Here is a 14,959-nt window from a genome sequence, read left to right on the forward strand (position 1 = left end):
GGCACAAGGCAAGCGAGATCTAAGGTATAGTTTAACAGACCTCAATAAACTTCGGAAACTGTCCATTATTTCTGAAATCTGTTGAAGTCTGTTAGGGTTTACTATATAATACAAATTAGCTACAGATTGCCAGTGCTGCATAGCTATGTCTATGCTGGGAGCACTGAGGAACACAGGATTATCATCAACATTAGAATAAAGCATGTTTGACAGTATATAGCATGTTTGACAGTTGCAATTACATCTCTAATAGCGCAATCCTATATATATATATGGCTATTCAGAAGTAAATCACATAGTGTTTTGGTAAATCACAAAGGGTTTACTTCCAGGAAAGTGTGTATAGAAGTGGTCCTCAAACTGGTGGGTCATGACCCTCCAGTTTGTGTAACTCTTTCCCTGACCCTTTAAAGGGCAGGGGAAGGGGGGAGACAGCAACGATCGCATTGCTAAGGGGGGGTCGCTTTCACTCTTAACTAGGTAGGGCTGCAGGAGGCTGCAAGAGGTGCAGGGAGTCCTGTGCAGCTCTCCCCAAGACTTGGAATCTTCAACAAAAACGGGAGTAAGCCCTACTAAACACAATCAAACTTATTCCTGAGTAAACATGCAGAGGATTGTACTGTTTTTATTTTTTTTACCTGAATTCTCCCCAGAAATGCTGCTGTAAGGTGGTGGGAAATCATTTACAACCTGCAGATTCTCACCAGGTTCCTCTTCATTCTGCAACTGAATAGATATAAAAATGCAAATAAATGTTATTGTGCATAGTCAAAACCAAATCAGGTTAATTTCAAATTACTGCATTCATTAAAAGTCATTAATGAGGAGTTGAAAGTAATTTTAAAGGGTAGATAAAGAATTTTAGGCATAAGGCAGTAGTTCTCAAACTGGGACATCGCCACGCCCTAGCCTGAGAGTCCTGGGCTCTACCCCCTTAAGGGGTGGGGAGGGGGGAAGGCAGAGAAGTGATCCCCTGGATCACGCCTCTGATCAGCGCACAGGGGCATTCTTCCACTCATCTCCCCCCTGCATCAGTCTCCCAGGGGTCGGAGGAGCCCGGCACCAGCCTCAGCAAGGCTCTCCAAACAACGCGGACCCCTGCAGAACATAATTGTGACCACTTCCTGTTTCTCGATTGCAAAACCAGAAGTGGTCATGATCACGTTCTGCGGGGGTCAACGTTGTGTGGAGAGCATTGCTGTGTGGAGAGCATTGCTGAGGCTGGCGGCGGGGTCCACTGACCCCTTGGAGCCTGCTACAGGCTGGGGTGATTGGAAGCATGCCTCTGCACCCCTCCATAGTAGAACAATGTTGGGCATCACATGGCTGCCTTCCCCCCGCCCGTGCAAGGACTTGCACGCCCTCAAACTCTCCCAGAGAGTTTGCAAAACACTGGCATAAGGGGATAGGGATAAAGGTTTTTAATGATTAATTTTAATAATGAGCTGACTCACCTAGGAAAAGACAGACTGAGTTAAATCAAGTAACCATCTTGAAATTCATGTTTTTTTCCTGAACAAGCATGCATATTACTTGGTTGCTGTAACAAGTAAAGCACATTCATTTTTGGCTAAACAGGGATTCTATTCAAGTGAGGAATACAATCCTTGGTCATTCAGCCTAAGAGTCTTTTGTACCACAGATCTATGTCAGCTTAGAGGCAGATTGATTTACAGTTCAGTTCTCTTTATTTGCAAATTCGCTTATGTGTGAGGGACAGAATTGCCACCTATCTTTCATTGAATGCAACTCCTTATCTGCGAATATTGTGCCTGCACTTGGAACAGGGCAGTGCAAGTTATTATTTCTTACTGTGATTTTCCTATAGGCCTATGGCATAGGTTTGCAGGACCCTGCCAGATGGTCCCCAAGGTCTCCTGAAGAAAGGGGGGAAAAAACTCTCAATGCATCCCAAGAGGGGGGAAAAAAAACTTTGCAGCCTCGGCCACAGATCAGAGCTTGACAGTGTTTTCTCAATCAGAACCTGACAGTGCCTTCTTGTGGCTCCCCCCTTTCTCCTTACTACATCTGATTCACTGGCTTGTCTTCAGTAGCAGAAGAGTAAAGATGCAAGTGGGGTAAGGAGGATCAGTGGAATTCTCCTCCGCATGGTTTGGGCATGTGCTGACCTCTCACTCACAGCAGACACAGCTGAGGCTGTGTTGGAGGTCACAAGGTACTTGGAGGCTTACATACTTGTTGGCTGGGGGGGGGTGATGGGAGAGGTGGTGGTGATGGGAGCAAGGGACGGAGAGCAGCCAGGGACTGTGTTCACCATCACTGCCTCTCCAAAGGAAAAAAAAAGCACTTTTTGCTGGTTTTTTCCCCTTTGGAGAGGCCCCTGGGGCAAACACCTTCTGGCCACTCTCCACTCCATGCTCTGCAGCTTGGGGGCTTGGAAGGATGAACTGGAGGGAGCAAGTGCAGTCCAAATCAGCCACCTGCAGCCCAGGAGCAGGGAAGAAAAAGATCAGCCCCTGGAGAAGGGTCAGAACAGGATCTGTTGCAGGCATCAGGAGTTGCAAGGGGAGGAGGAGGAGGGCAGGCTGCTTGACTGGAGGAGATGCGCCTCCCGTCCTACCTGGGAGTTGCAGGATACAAACTTGGATCCTTTGCAAGGAGTCCTTCTTTGAAGCTGGCAGGCACTCTGACAGTTAAAAAAAATCTAGATTCTTAGAGGGGTGAATGAGGGTGTGTGGAAAGTGATGAGTGGAGAAGCCACTTCTTGCTCCACCCCTTCCTTTATCTCTGCCACCCACTTATGTCCGGTCTCCTGCACCTCTGCTGAGTGCAAAGCCTGTTGGGGGGTGAAGGTGCAGAGGGTAGAAAAGAATTCAGTGGAGTGGGAAAGGAGCTCCCAGGTCTTCCCAGGGAAGACCAGGCTCACAGCCCAGTCAGTAAAGGGGGCTGAGAAGGCAAACTGTGACTATCCCCCCCCCTTTCATGCTAAACTGGTGTGGCTGCTGCTTGTCTCCTGGAAAGGGCTGCCCCAGAAGGCAAGCACAGTAACTTCCTGCTTGCTCAATCAGAGAGGACTGAAGCTCAGCAGTCTGGACAGCCCCAGCAACAGCAGAACTCCATCCATACCACTCCTGGCAGCCAATGGGCTGACCTACTAACCTAAGGACTAGCAAGTCATCAGAGGTATTAAAAGTTGAGAGTGCTATCCTGTATCAACACAATCTTCTACAGAGTCTGTACAGGTGATCTTCTGCTCAAGCTGCCTCAGCTCAGCAACATTTGCAGTTCTAGGCTTAAATTATGACTGTTTGTGACTCTACCAACCAAACAGAATGGACGCTTACTTTCTATCTCAAAAACACTGTTTTGCCCATCAATTACTTAGGAATGCTGTAAACACTTATAACCTAGTTTTATACATGTTTACTTAAAAATAAGTATCACTTTGCTGAATCAATATAACATTGCAATCTTCAGATACGTGATCTTGCTCAATATCTTACGCACATAGATAGTACCACTTGCGATGTGATCATGATTTCTCTAGAGCTCTAGTCAGAAGTTCCAAATCCATGTTGCAGAACACTTGGAGGGCCCCAAGGATTACATCATGTTAGCACTACCACCACCAATGATGTACATACTTACCCCACCTCTGCATATTCAGCATTTCTCTGGAGCAACAAGCACTGAACATGAAAGGAGTTTCTCCCTGAAACTGACAGCCTAGAATGTCCTCCCACCAGCCCCAATACAGCATTTGTTTGCTGCAGTATTGTACACACTGAATGCACATAGTACACTGAATGCACACAGAGTGAGGCGCGCTGTACTCATCTGCAGGAGTAGGGCTAGCATGGTATAATTCAAAAGACATCCTGGGCATTCTTCCACAGATTTGAACCATTTGAAAGGGGCAAAAAAGTAAGCCATGCTATAACATATACACATTATATTAATTTGTCCTCTGAGCAAGCTGAATTGAGCACCCTCATCAAAAAAACTATGACGATTTACTGAATGCCTACACTGAAGCAGTGGGCCAAGTCTCTGAAAACACAAAGCTAGGGAAGGCTTTTCCTCCAACACTTCCCCTTTTACCATCATATTTTGTTTCTTTCTCCCTTCCTCTTCTGCCCCACCTGCTTATGCTGCCAGTTAGTCCAGAAAGTCTGAAAACATGAAATGGGTTAAGGATAAGTAAATCAGGAGATCATCTACCACCATCTCCACCCACCAAAAACAACCTCATAATATAGTAACAGAAAAACAGAAGAAGAATGAAAGAAAAAGATGATTGAAATTTAGAAGCTGATGGGCTTGATTTCAAGATCACTACTAGTTGTCCTTTAGTTAATCCAAACTAGTTAGTTGTCCTTTAGTTAATCCAAATCCAGCTTCTAAAGGAACAGGTAAGAGATACAGAAAAGGATTTGTGAAAGAAGTGACCAGTGAGAGAAAACATGCTGGAATACAGTGGGGCCTCGCATAACGAAATTAATTCGTTCCGCGAGTCCTTTCGTTATGCGAGTTTTTTGTTTTGCGAAGCGCATTTTCCCATAGGAATGCATTGAAATTTAATTAATGCGTTCCTATGGGCAAGAAAAGTCAGAACAAAGTCAAATTTGGTTTACAAAGTGTTTATTAAGTGCTCTTTAAAGGCATACATACTCTACTGAGGATTTCAAAAACGGGGGGGGGAGGATGCTGAGTGGGGAGCTTGAAGCCTGTAATCCTGTGCACTTTCCTGGGAGCAAGCACAATGGGACTTACTTCTGAGGAGACACACACAGGATTGTGCTCTAAGCTGGGGAGGAGGACAGAGCAGCTGCACTCAATTGCTTGCTTTTGCTGTGATCATGGGGGGAAACATGAAGGAAATGGGGCAGTGAGAGGGTGAATGAGCAATGGAGGGGATGCTGAGTGGGGAGTTTGAAGGCTGTAATCCTGTGCACACTTTCCTGGGAGCAAGCACAATGGGACTTACTTACATAGACTGACATGAATATTCTCCCCTTACTAGGGTGGACGGGATCATAAACTGACATGAAGATCCTCCCCTTACTAGGGTGGACGGGATCATAAATTGACATGAAGATTCCCCTTATTAGGGTGAACGGGTTCATAAACTGGCATGAAGATCCCCCCTTAAAACAAACCAAAACAAACAAACAAAAAAATTCATCTTGCAAAGCACAGGTCATAAAAATTCGTTCTACGAGTCACCAAAAATCGCAAAACGCTTTCGTTCTGCGAGTTTTTCGATGCGCAAGGCATTCGTTATGTGAGGCACCACTGTACTGAGGTTTCCATCCATGCATGCGGTCAAAGAAGAAAAGCCATGTTTTCATAGAAAAGGAGGATACAATACAAGGGTGGGGGAAGAGAATTTGAGACTTAAATGATTGGTCCCATGTGGAAGGAAGAAAAATAAGTGAAAACCACTGAATAAGTGACTTAATATATGGTATAACAAAGATAAGAAAACACAGGGGTAATAAATGACCAAGGAAATATGCTAACAATTGAGTCCTGCAGAATAAAATTAATAAAGCCCTAATCCTATCCAACTTTTCAGAGCTGATGCAAGGGCATGCATTGCATCCTGCAGTGGGGGGCATACTTAGAGGCCTCCTCAAGATAAGGGAATGACTTACCCCTTACCCCTGGGGCTGCACTGCAGCTGCATCAGTGCTGGAAAGTTGAATAGGATTCTGCCCTAACACTGTTTCCTAAATCAAGTCCCAATAATGCCAATTCATAATCTGAAAAAAAACTGCAGAAAAATTACAGTGGCATGCAACATGCAACAATTTTCTTTATTTATGTGCTAAGTGCCTACTGATATGTCATATTTGTAACACATTACAATCTGACAGTCTGCATTATTTAGATGTAGTGAATCTTGCCAAAAGGCCCCTTTAATGCTATTCTGCTGTTCTATTAAAAATGAGCTACAAAGTTGAAGACTGCAGGGCTCACAATTATGCCTCACCAAAAACATGAAAGCGAGTCCCTTCTTAATGGGCAAGACACTACAATGCTAGTCACTGAAAATTCTACTAATGGTTCATTAGCACAACAAGGGTTCACCCAGGAGAAAGAACAACTCATACAGTTTTCAATTGATAATGGTGCCCTGATAGCAGAAGACTGGCCAGCTTTCACATGTAGCCTGGCAAAGGAAGAGTGCTTATTTTCTAAGGCTTTTCCACCTACTGGGAGCTGTGGAACAGAGACAAATACAGAAGATGACCCAACCAAAGTTTTGAAAGAAGAAAGTAAATGGGACAATAATTATGCTTTGAAATCAGCCAAGCATATTTCTTCCGAAACAAAAAGTGAAGCAAGATACTTGCAATGTTTAGGCAAAATGACTAGACCTACTTCTTCCATTTGAACACTAAAGAAACACTTAATTCTAGTACTATTTATGACGTACTATCTGCCCTTTCCATTAGGTGTTTGATAGGTGTCTCCCAGTATTCGTGGGGGATACATTCCTGGTCACCCCTGTCGATACTATAAACCAGGGGTCTCCAAACCCCGGCCCGGAGGCCAGATGTGGCCCGCAGCAAGTCTCTATCCGGCCCGCGGCCAGCCTCTTGTTCCCTGAAAGCCTCTAGCCCACTTGGCCGAACGTGACAGGAACTATGCTCTGGTTGTGTCTGGAGGGTGTTCTAAGGGCCAGAGAGGTTGAATGAATGAGCCCATTCATTCATTTATTCACTCATCTAAGTTCTATCTCTAATTTATTTATATAAATTTTATATTTAAATTTTTTTCCCGGCCCTCAACACCGTGCCAGGTATTTGATGCGGCCCTCTGGCCATAAAGTTGAAAAGTGGCTATGCTGAAAACCATGGATAAGAGGGAACCTTTTATTAAGTATAGGGTTATAAGAACATAAGAACAGCCCCACTGGATCAGGCCATAGGCCCATCTAGTCCAGCTTCCTGTATCTCACAGCAGCCCACCAAATACCCCAGGGAGCACACCAGATAACAAGAGACCTCATCCTGGTGCCCTCCCTTGCATCTGGCATTCTGACATAACCCATTTCTAAAATCAGGAGGTTGCGCATACACATCATGGCTTGTATCCCATAATGGATTTTTCCTCCAGAAACTTGTCCAATCCCCTTTTAAAGGCATCTAGGCTAGACGCCAGCACCACATCCTGTGGTTCTCTGTCATCGTTGTTGTTCCCCGTACCCATTACCTTGGTCTGCAGGTGCGTCACAGGAGTTTGGGGGAAAGTCATATTAGGGCCTCTGGGGGAAGTGAGCCCCCTGCTGGCAGTGCGGTCTGCCTTGTCAATTGTCAAAAACCTGATGGCCTTGACAATTTTAGAACCTTCTCAAAGTGCCATGAGATTTTAAAAGTTGAAAATTACTGTAATAGAGGGAGATACTGCCAGAACACTGAAAGCAGCGCTTCCTCTATCTCCCTCTATCATGCCACCTGCCTGCTTGTTTCCATTTTAGCAGCTTGTAAAAGCAAGAAGGTTTTGCTATCTATAAAAGCAAGAACCATGTGCCTTGGCGCCAGGGTAAACAACAAAGAGAAGGTAATGAGTGCAGGGGGGGTGCAGAGAACTACAGAGAACCTGCTGATAGCAGATCTGCAGTTACCAGGGGATTCCTGTATTTTCTAATTTTTCCAGCTTTCCTTGAGTCTCAGATGATGACTAGGAAGTTTTTTGTTTGTTTTTAAGTCTTATGGTCATTGTATGCAGCATTCTGTTTACAATATGCTGGTTTAATGAAGCCTGTGTGTTTATTTACTCACCATCTTTATTAAAAAAAGAAAAAGATCAAACTACTGCAGTTTTCAAATTGGCATTCAGAAATCAGTACAGGAAAAAAGCAAAGCATAATGGACTGGCCTTTAAAACCCAATGAAATGGGCAGCCCAATCCTAACTAACTATGCTGCATCCCACAGGGGATTTTCAGCTGCTGGAGATCTCCTTGGGGCAAGGGGTCATTTGTCTTCTTGCCCCAGGGTAAGCCCCAGCAGCCACAACAGGTCAATTCTGACCTGTGCTAGTGATATTGCTGGCTCAAGTCTGCATTGATCAATGCAGGTGGACCACCAGGAAGGTGGTCAGGATTCAGTGTGCTTTGCCGCCATCAAGCCCACCACCCTCCTGAACCCAATACTCTCACCCCACCTCATCTCCTCCCCATTCCAACTTCCCCCACCCTGTTCAACCCTTCCCCACCTCCTGAGTTAGGCTTACCTGCTCTGTGGACCTCTTTTGCTCCACCAGCACACATGGGAAGGCTCCAGCCTTCCCACTGTATGCCAGCTCCCTGCACTGTTGCAAAGTACTTTATGGTGCTTTTGCAGCAACCTGCACCAGTGGACTTTTCTGCCATAGCAGGCCTTGGAGTAGATTGGTACAATTAGATAAGAGGTACAATGATAGACACTAGAAAAACACCAATGGAAAACCATCTTTCTCCCCACATTCTCCCAGATCTTTATTGTGATACCTTCTAATGCCCAGTATCTTTTACGCAGGCATTTCAGCTACTTCTTGACCTATTTTTTCTTTCCCATTCTCTCCCAAGTGCCTCCATTCTAAAGGACAATGGTAGAGGGATTTTTTAACACAATAGACCTTACGCTTACAGGCATTCAGATGATAGAAAAACCAGTGCAAATACTTATTTACAACTGCATATGTACAATACAGAGGAAACTTATAATCCTTCTTACCAAGATTAACACAGGACTATTAAATGTACATTTCTATTACTGGCACAGCAATACTATGAATGTTTACTCAGAAATAAGTCCCACTTAATTCAATGGGACAGGCTCCCTAATAAACATTCAAGACTGCAGTTTGAATCATGTGTGCAAAAACTGCTGAACAGTCCCAAAAGGACAATGCCCATAGACTGCAGATACCACTCCTCAAATCTCATCCTGTTGCTATGGAAACACAGGGGAGTGCTCCACAATCTCTAGAAGGCATATGAAAAGATAGCTGAGAAGGAATGCACTAAGATTTCACAACAAAGAAAGTAAAATACAACCCACAGTTCTTACTCTGCACAACAATAATGTATTACACAGATCATTACAGAGTCAGCCACCTCTTTATTGACTCTGGTTTACACTACCAAGTGTCCTCACAAGCGGAGGTTTACAGATTGCTCTCTCCTCCCTCATAGCATAGCAGGATATCTTTAGAGTTTTTGAAAGCCACTTTGTACCATGTGTGTAGTTGGCATGGTATGTGAGATGAGGCCAATAAAGGATTATGAAATGACAGGAGCAGGAGAGAGACATTTTTAACAGCAGACAGAATCATGGGCCACCAAAGATTTGCATTTCTGGTTAATGCAGAAGGCACTAAGGAAGACCACACCCCACAACACTGGGAAAGCTCTTCCCACATCCCAACAAGCGATTGGGGAACATGGAGAGATGCAATTCCATCAATATCTTACCTGGGCCCCTAAAATGTGTTGTACTGTGTAAAACTGTTGCCAGGTGGCTCCACACAACTACCATCAAGTTTGTAAACAGCAAACCACATGCAATGCTACTGAATAGAATTGCTGCACACTTTGGGGGGGCCCTCTGGAATGGAAAATTCTGTTCATTCACACTGAACCACATGGTTTTAATTGTTTACAAATGTGCCCATGTGAAAGTAATTTTGATGAGAACTATGCCACTACTGTCACATTTGAATTGGGTCAATAAATCTATGGGCAATTCAGGCCCTTTCAGTACTAACTTGGTGCGCCTGTGCCAGTTTCTGATTTTTTCATAGAATCAGAGACCTGGGAGTGACCCAAAGGGCACCAAGTCCTATGGATAAATCCTCCACACATCAATTCCCAACCATTCACGTCACATAATCCAGACTACAATAAACCACAAGGCTTAAATAGAAGCCAACACACCACCCCAAAAGAGTTTGCAGCAGAGACAGCTGTAGAGCAGCATTTGTACACCTGTACGCATGGTCCACCTGCTGGAAGTACCACCAGAAGTACCACCGGAAGTTTGGATTGGGAGGCCAGACACAATGTGACAAACTAGGTAAGAAGCACAGGGTGGACAGGGGGCTTTTTTGAGACTGCAAAAAGTGCATGCTGGAGCTCTGCCTGTCAAGCCAAGCCGCCTATGGCCACTTGTCACATTGCATTGCTGATCTTGCTGACAGGCAGCAGGGGTCTAGGGATCTCACCAGACACCATCTCAAGTACCACTAGTATGAGTACAGTGTATGAATACCACTGGTTGAGAAACACTGCTCTAGATGCCTCAAGCAAGGCATCTAGAATCATTAGCCAACCTGATACTAGAGGATATCTAATCAAATCTTGCACTAAGTAATCATTTGCACTTTGGGAACATTTGCTACAACCCATGATGTGTATGTGCAACCTCCTGATTTTAGAAATGGGCTATGTCAGAATGCCAGATGCAAGGGTACAAGGATGTAGGTCTCTTGTTGTCTTGTGTGCTCCCTGGGGCATTTAGTGGGCCACTGTGAGATACAGGAAGCTGAACTAGATGGGTCTATGGCCTGATCCAGCAGGGCTGTTCTTATGTAACATTAACTTTACCCAAACAAGGGTTTACTAGGGAACAAGTTTACCCTTCCCAACATCTTTTCCTTAGTTGTGGTTTTCACTGGCAGCACAACAAAAGGAAGTAAATATTCAGAACCATAAACTTCCATATTAAATACATTCTTAATTCACATCAATTAACATTTTATCTTTCATCAAAGTGCTGTTGGTTGTTAATTTTGTTTTCAACATCACCATGGAACTAGATGATGCTATATAAAAACACAAAAAGATTAAAAAGAAAATTTTATAACATCAACTTTCTTTTTTGCAGATGTTTTATAAAATATATCATGTCTATTCAAGGTTTTCATAAACCTGATGCAAGTTATTATTACACCCACATTAATTTTTCAAATAATTATACAGGCGGAGTCTCATTATTGAGTTGCTTTTCAGCTTCAGGAAGCCCCCAAACTTAATTTGAAACCTCTCTTTAGTGCTGCTGTAAATTGTTTGCTATTGGGTAAAGCTAAATGTACCATTGGGTATGCAAGCTCCCTGATGCTGAACAAGAACATTAGCTGAAAAAGTTATCTCCTAAATTTCTCTACAAAGCAACCCAAATCATAAGAACTTCATTAACAATATAACCTTATAAGTCATCTGAAGTACAGGTAGATGTCTCATACAAACAAGTATGCAACACAACAGTTACATTTATCACAAGAGAGCCCAATTCTCTCAATCTTCACTATTACAAGACCTAAACATAAGCACATTTCATCTACACTGCAATCGGACAGACTTTCATGTGCCTCCAGCCACTGTTAACACGCTATATCCAACTGTCTTGGAAGACCACAATGCTATGTTTCGTTTAGCCTTATGCATACAAGTAAACAGAATGTTTACATAACCAGAACTTCAGTCACAGTATAGTGTTCTGCACATAAATACAGATCATCTACAAAACAAGATCCTGCCCAGCAGAAATTACAAATTAAGAGCAGATCAGTATTTGGTAACATACTACTTCTCTTCTTCCTATAAAATATAATCTATATTTCTTTACTGGCATCCTTCCATCACTGAAAGCCCAGAACAGGTATCAAAGTCAGCCTATTAATGTGATAAAGTCAGGAACCTGGATCAGGTTATCTGAGAAGTGAACTATCCCAGCAGTGCCCACTTCCACATACTGAATCCTTAGGATTTTTAGGTTTTGCTAATTGCTTGGACGGAAAGAAGACACCTTCTTCCCATCCACCCAATAACCAACCACCCAATTTTAGTACAGTACTACTAATTTAGTGCTAGGAAAGCTGGATTTTTTTTGTTTTTGTTTTTAAGACACACAGTATGAAATCAGTAATGTGTAAGTAAGCTGACAAATGTCAAATTCATATCAAATGTCCATGTAGAAGGCTCCTGGGTCGCCCTGGGCCCATTAGTCTCTCTCGTAAAAGTGGTAGGAGAATGCAATCAGGAAAACCCAGAATTACCTGTCCAGAGCACCCTTGGTGGGCTACACATTTAACAAACAAAGTGAATCAGAGTTTTCACTTTCAGTGAGCATTATTACTGTCAACAAATTATAATATTCATTTCTGAATATCAGTTATCTCTCTGCACAGTTCCACCTACATCCTGAAAGCCAGGAAGGTGTAGTGGTTCTGGTGTTGGATTTAGAGCTGGGGTGTCTAGGTTCAAATTCTCACTTTGCCACAGAGCTTTCTAGGTGACCTTGGAGCCATTACTAGATCTCAGCCTAACCTACCTCACAGGGTTGTTGTAATGACAAGAGGAGGGACGGAACCATGTATACCACCCTGAGCTTCTTGACGGAAGAGTAGTGTAAAAATAAATAAGCTGGGTCCATGGTTTATATTGGCAGTGAGCATTATGTATCTTGGAGGTTGGTTTCAGAATTTTGCAAAATAATTTTTGAAAAGATTGAAATTCCAACTCTCTTGTCCATTGACATAAGTCTGAAAATATGGCAGGAGTATGCCTAAAAGGTCCAAAGTAGAAATGAAATAAGAGCCACCAAAGATAGATTAGACTTGCAAACTTCATTATTTTAAACATATGGTGCTCACACAATCAGAATTCCACTGCACAAAGCAAGGCAAAGTGTCTTGTCTCCCTTCCCCCCCCCAAAAAACCATCCCATGCCATCAACCAGGGGCTCTAATAAAATACCACACCACTAACAAGTTAAAAGACCAAATGCCATCATATAAGTGCATGTCTACCAGCAGATGTGACTCATCATGCACACCTAAATGCGATACCATTGTCAGCAAGCATATATTCTGGTCTATGTTGCACTACAGAGCCTCTCAAACACAGATTCCAAATGACATGAATCATTTCCCCAAAAGCTGAGTAACCTAGCTTTATTTGCAACACTCAGTAGAATAAGGGTTTGAAACTGCAGAATAAGCAAAATGTGATTTATTCTTATTCGTTCAACAGAAACAATATGCTCTAAAAGCATTAACAAAACATTGTTTGCTGTCTCAATTTTTTCAGAAGAAATTAGAAATGATCCAACTAAAACATAAAACTGATAAAGACAAAAAAGCAACACATTTCACTGGACAACAAATGTTTACAAATGTCATGGCCCCAAGATTAAATTAGTCATTTCTTATAGATTTTGAGGTGCTAAACACGAAAATAGTAATGAAAATGCAAAATTGGCTACAATTTGCAAGAGATCCACAATAGATAGTACCATAGATGAGAAGTGGTAAATGTTCACTTCTTTCCCACCACCAATGTACACAATGCATTTAATTTCCCATAAACCAAAGTCAACTGACAGATTTTATTGTCATTTTCATGTACATCACATCAAAATTAATAAAGATTAGCTATTTTCACTTCAGAGACAAATTGTGCATTGCCCAGGGTTTTTATATGTGAATATTAGCAGACAAAATACTGTATCCACTTCTTAAAAGTCTCGCCCCTTGCATGTTAATGTTTAGGCCGCAAACTAGAATTACAAGGTAATCCAATACACAAGGCAGCACAAAAAAATGCTACCACAAATGACTACATTAAAGACTGCACCCAATAATCAACTGGGATGAACATCAACTGAGAACTTCCTGTCTTCAGTTCACACCCATAGCTCCCAATATGACTAATACAACCTTCCAAGAGCAATGATTTGGTCCTGATGAAAAGCATGGTACTTGACCAATGTACACAGAAAGCTCTCTTCACTTCCTCCAATGACTAGTGCTATAAATGTATCACTATCCAAAGGTTTCGATCAGAAGAGTCTCCACAGTTGGATGAACTGGAGACCAATGGAATGTGTGCACATGTTACTGCATATGTCTACAACCAATACAGATGTGCAGTCACTTAAGGAGGATCCCCGTTGTTATGCGATCAGGTTGTTAAGCAAGCATTCAGCCCAATCTAATGCCTTTGTAGTATAAACAGACACTCCCTGCCAGACATTCTGATGTGCAGGCTATTGGAGACCAATTCCCTCTTCTTTGCATTAAGAGCCTATTCTTTGTCCTGTAAACAGACACTCTGCTGCAAGCCATAGGATTGCCTCACTAAGAATCTCTTTGTTGTGCTTTGACCACCTTCCTATATGTGGTCCATCTTTAAGAGATACAGGCCTGTATATTGTTTCCACCCCTTTGACCTGGACAGAGGCACTTTTTTCAAGTAGTACTCCTCTTATATTTAGCAAAGGGAGAGTAACTGCCCCCATTTACCTCAACATATGTTTTTTCTAGTGGTTGCTTACTAGTAAGCATGATTTTAGATTGTGAGCAAAGAACCAGGTACTTACTTCTTTAGCTACACAGATCACTTTGTTGACTTTTTTAAAATTAAAAAGCAGCATATTAATATTCTTATTATCACCATACTTCACTTTAGCCTTGTTTTTTTCTCATCCTGACTACCTGTCTCAGGTAGGCAAGGTATTTTTGTAAAAAGAGAAGTCTGAGATTTCAGTTCCTTCTCTTTGGCATTAGTATCCTGCCGTTCTGAGCAGGAAACATTTTTCTCTTGCAAGATTTCCATGAGGTCCATTGGGAAAAGAAATAAAAAAGTATTTTTAAAATACATTTGAACTTCCTAATTAATACTAAAGCTAATAATAAATGGTCCCCAAATAATATTTTAAACTCATTAAATTTTTAATAAGCAAAGGACAAGTTTTTCATTTTATTATAAATTCTGATAGAAGTTTTAAGAAGTCAAACATTCCAAGATTTGTAATAGTTAGGTTCTAAGATTTTCTTCTTTCAAACCTTTTGTTTTTCCTCATGAATTCAAAGAAAATCTTGAAACCTTAGCAAAAATGTTCAGAACTAACACATACTCCCATTTCACAGTTGGTCACAGTCACACAAGGACATTTTACAGTCACCCAATCCAACACTGTGCTATGCCAACATTCCTGGACACTTTT

At 42.3% G+C, this 14,959-nt stretch overlaps 1 protein-coding gene across 1 annotated transcript in view; it reads right to left on the bottom strand.

Annotated features, from left to right (window-relative positions):
- Positions 1-14,959, bottom strand: part of NDFIP1 (Nedd4 family interacting protein 1) — a 36,377-nt gene that overhangs the window by 18,966 nt on the left and 2,452 nt on the right. The window contains exon 2 of the mRNA XM_066617882.1: positions 639-726. Within this exon, the coding sequence (XP_066473979.1) occupies positions 639-726 (88 nt within the window). The remainder of the gene's footprint in view (positions 1-638; positions 727-14,959) is intronic.

This window comes from Tiliqua scincoides, chromosome 2, assembly GCF_035046505.1.
Source record: "Tiliqua scincoides isolate rTilSci1 chromosome 2, rTilSci1.hap2, whole genome shotgun sequence".
NCBI classification, from domain to species: domain Eukaryota; kingdom Metazoa; phylum Chordata; class Lepidosauria; order Squamata; family Scincidae; genus Tiliqua; species Tiliqua scincoides.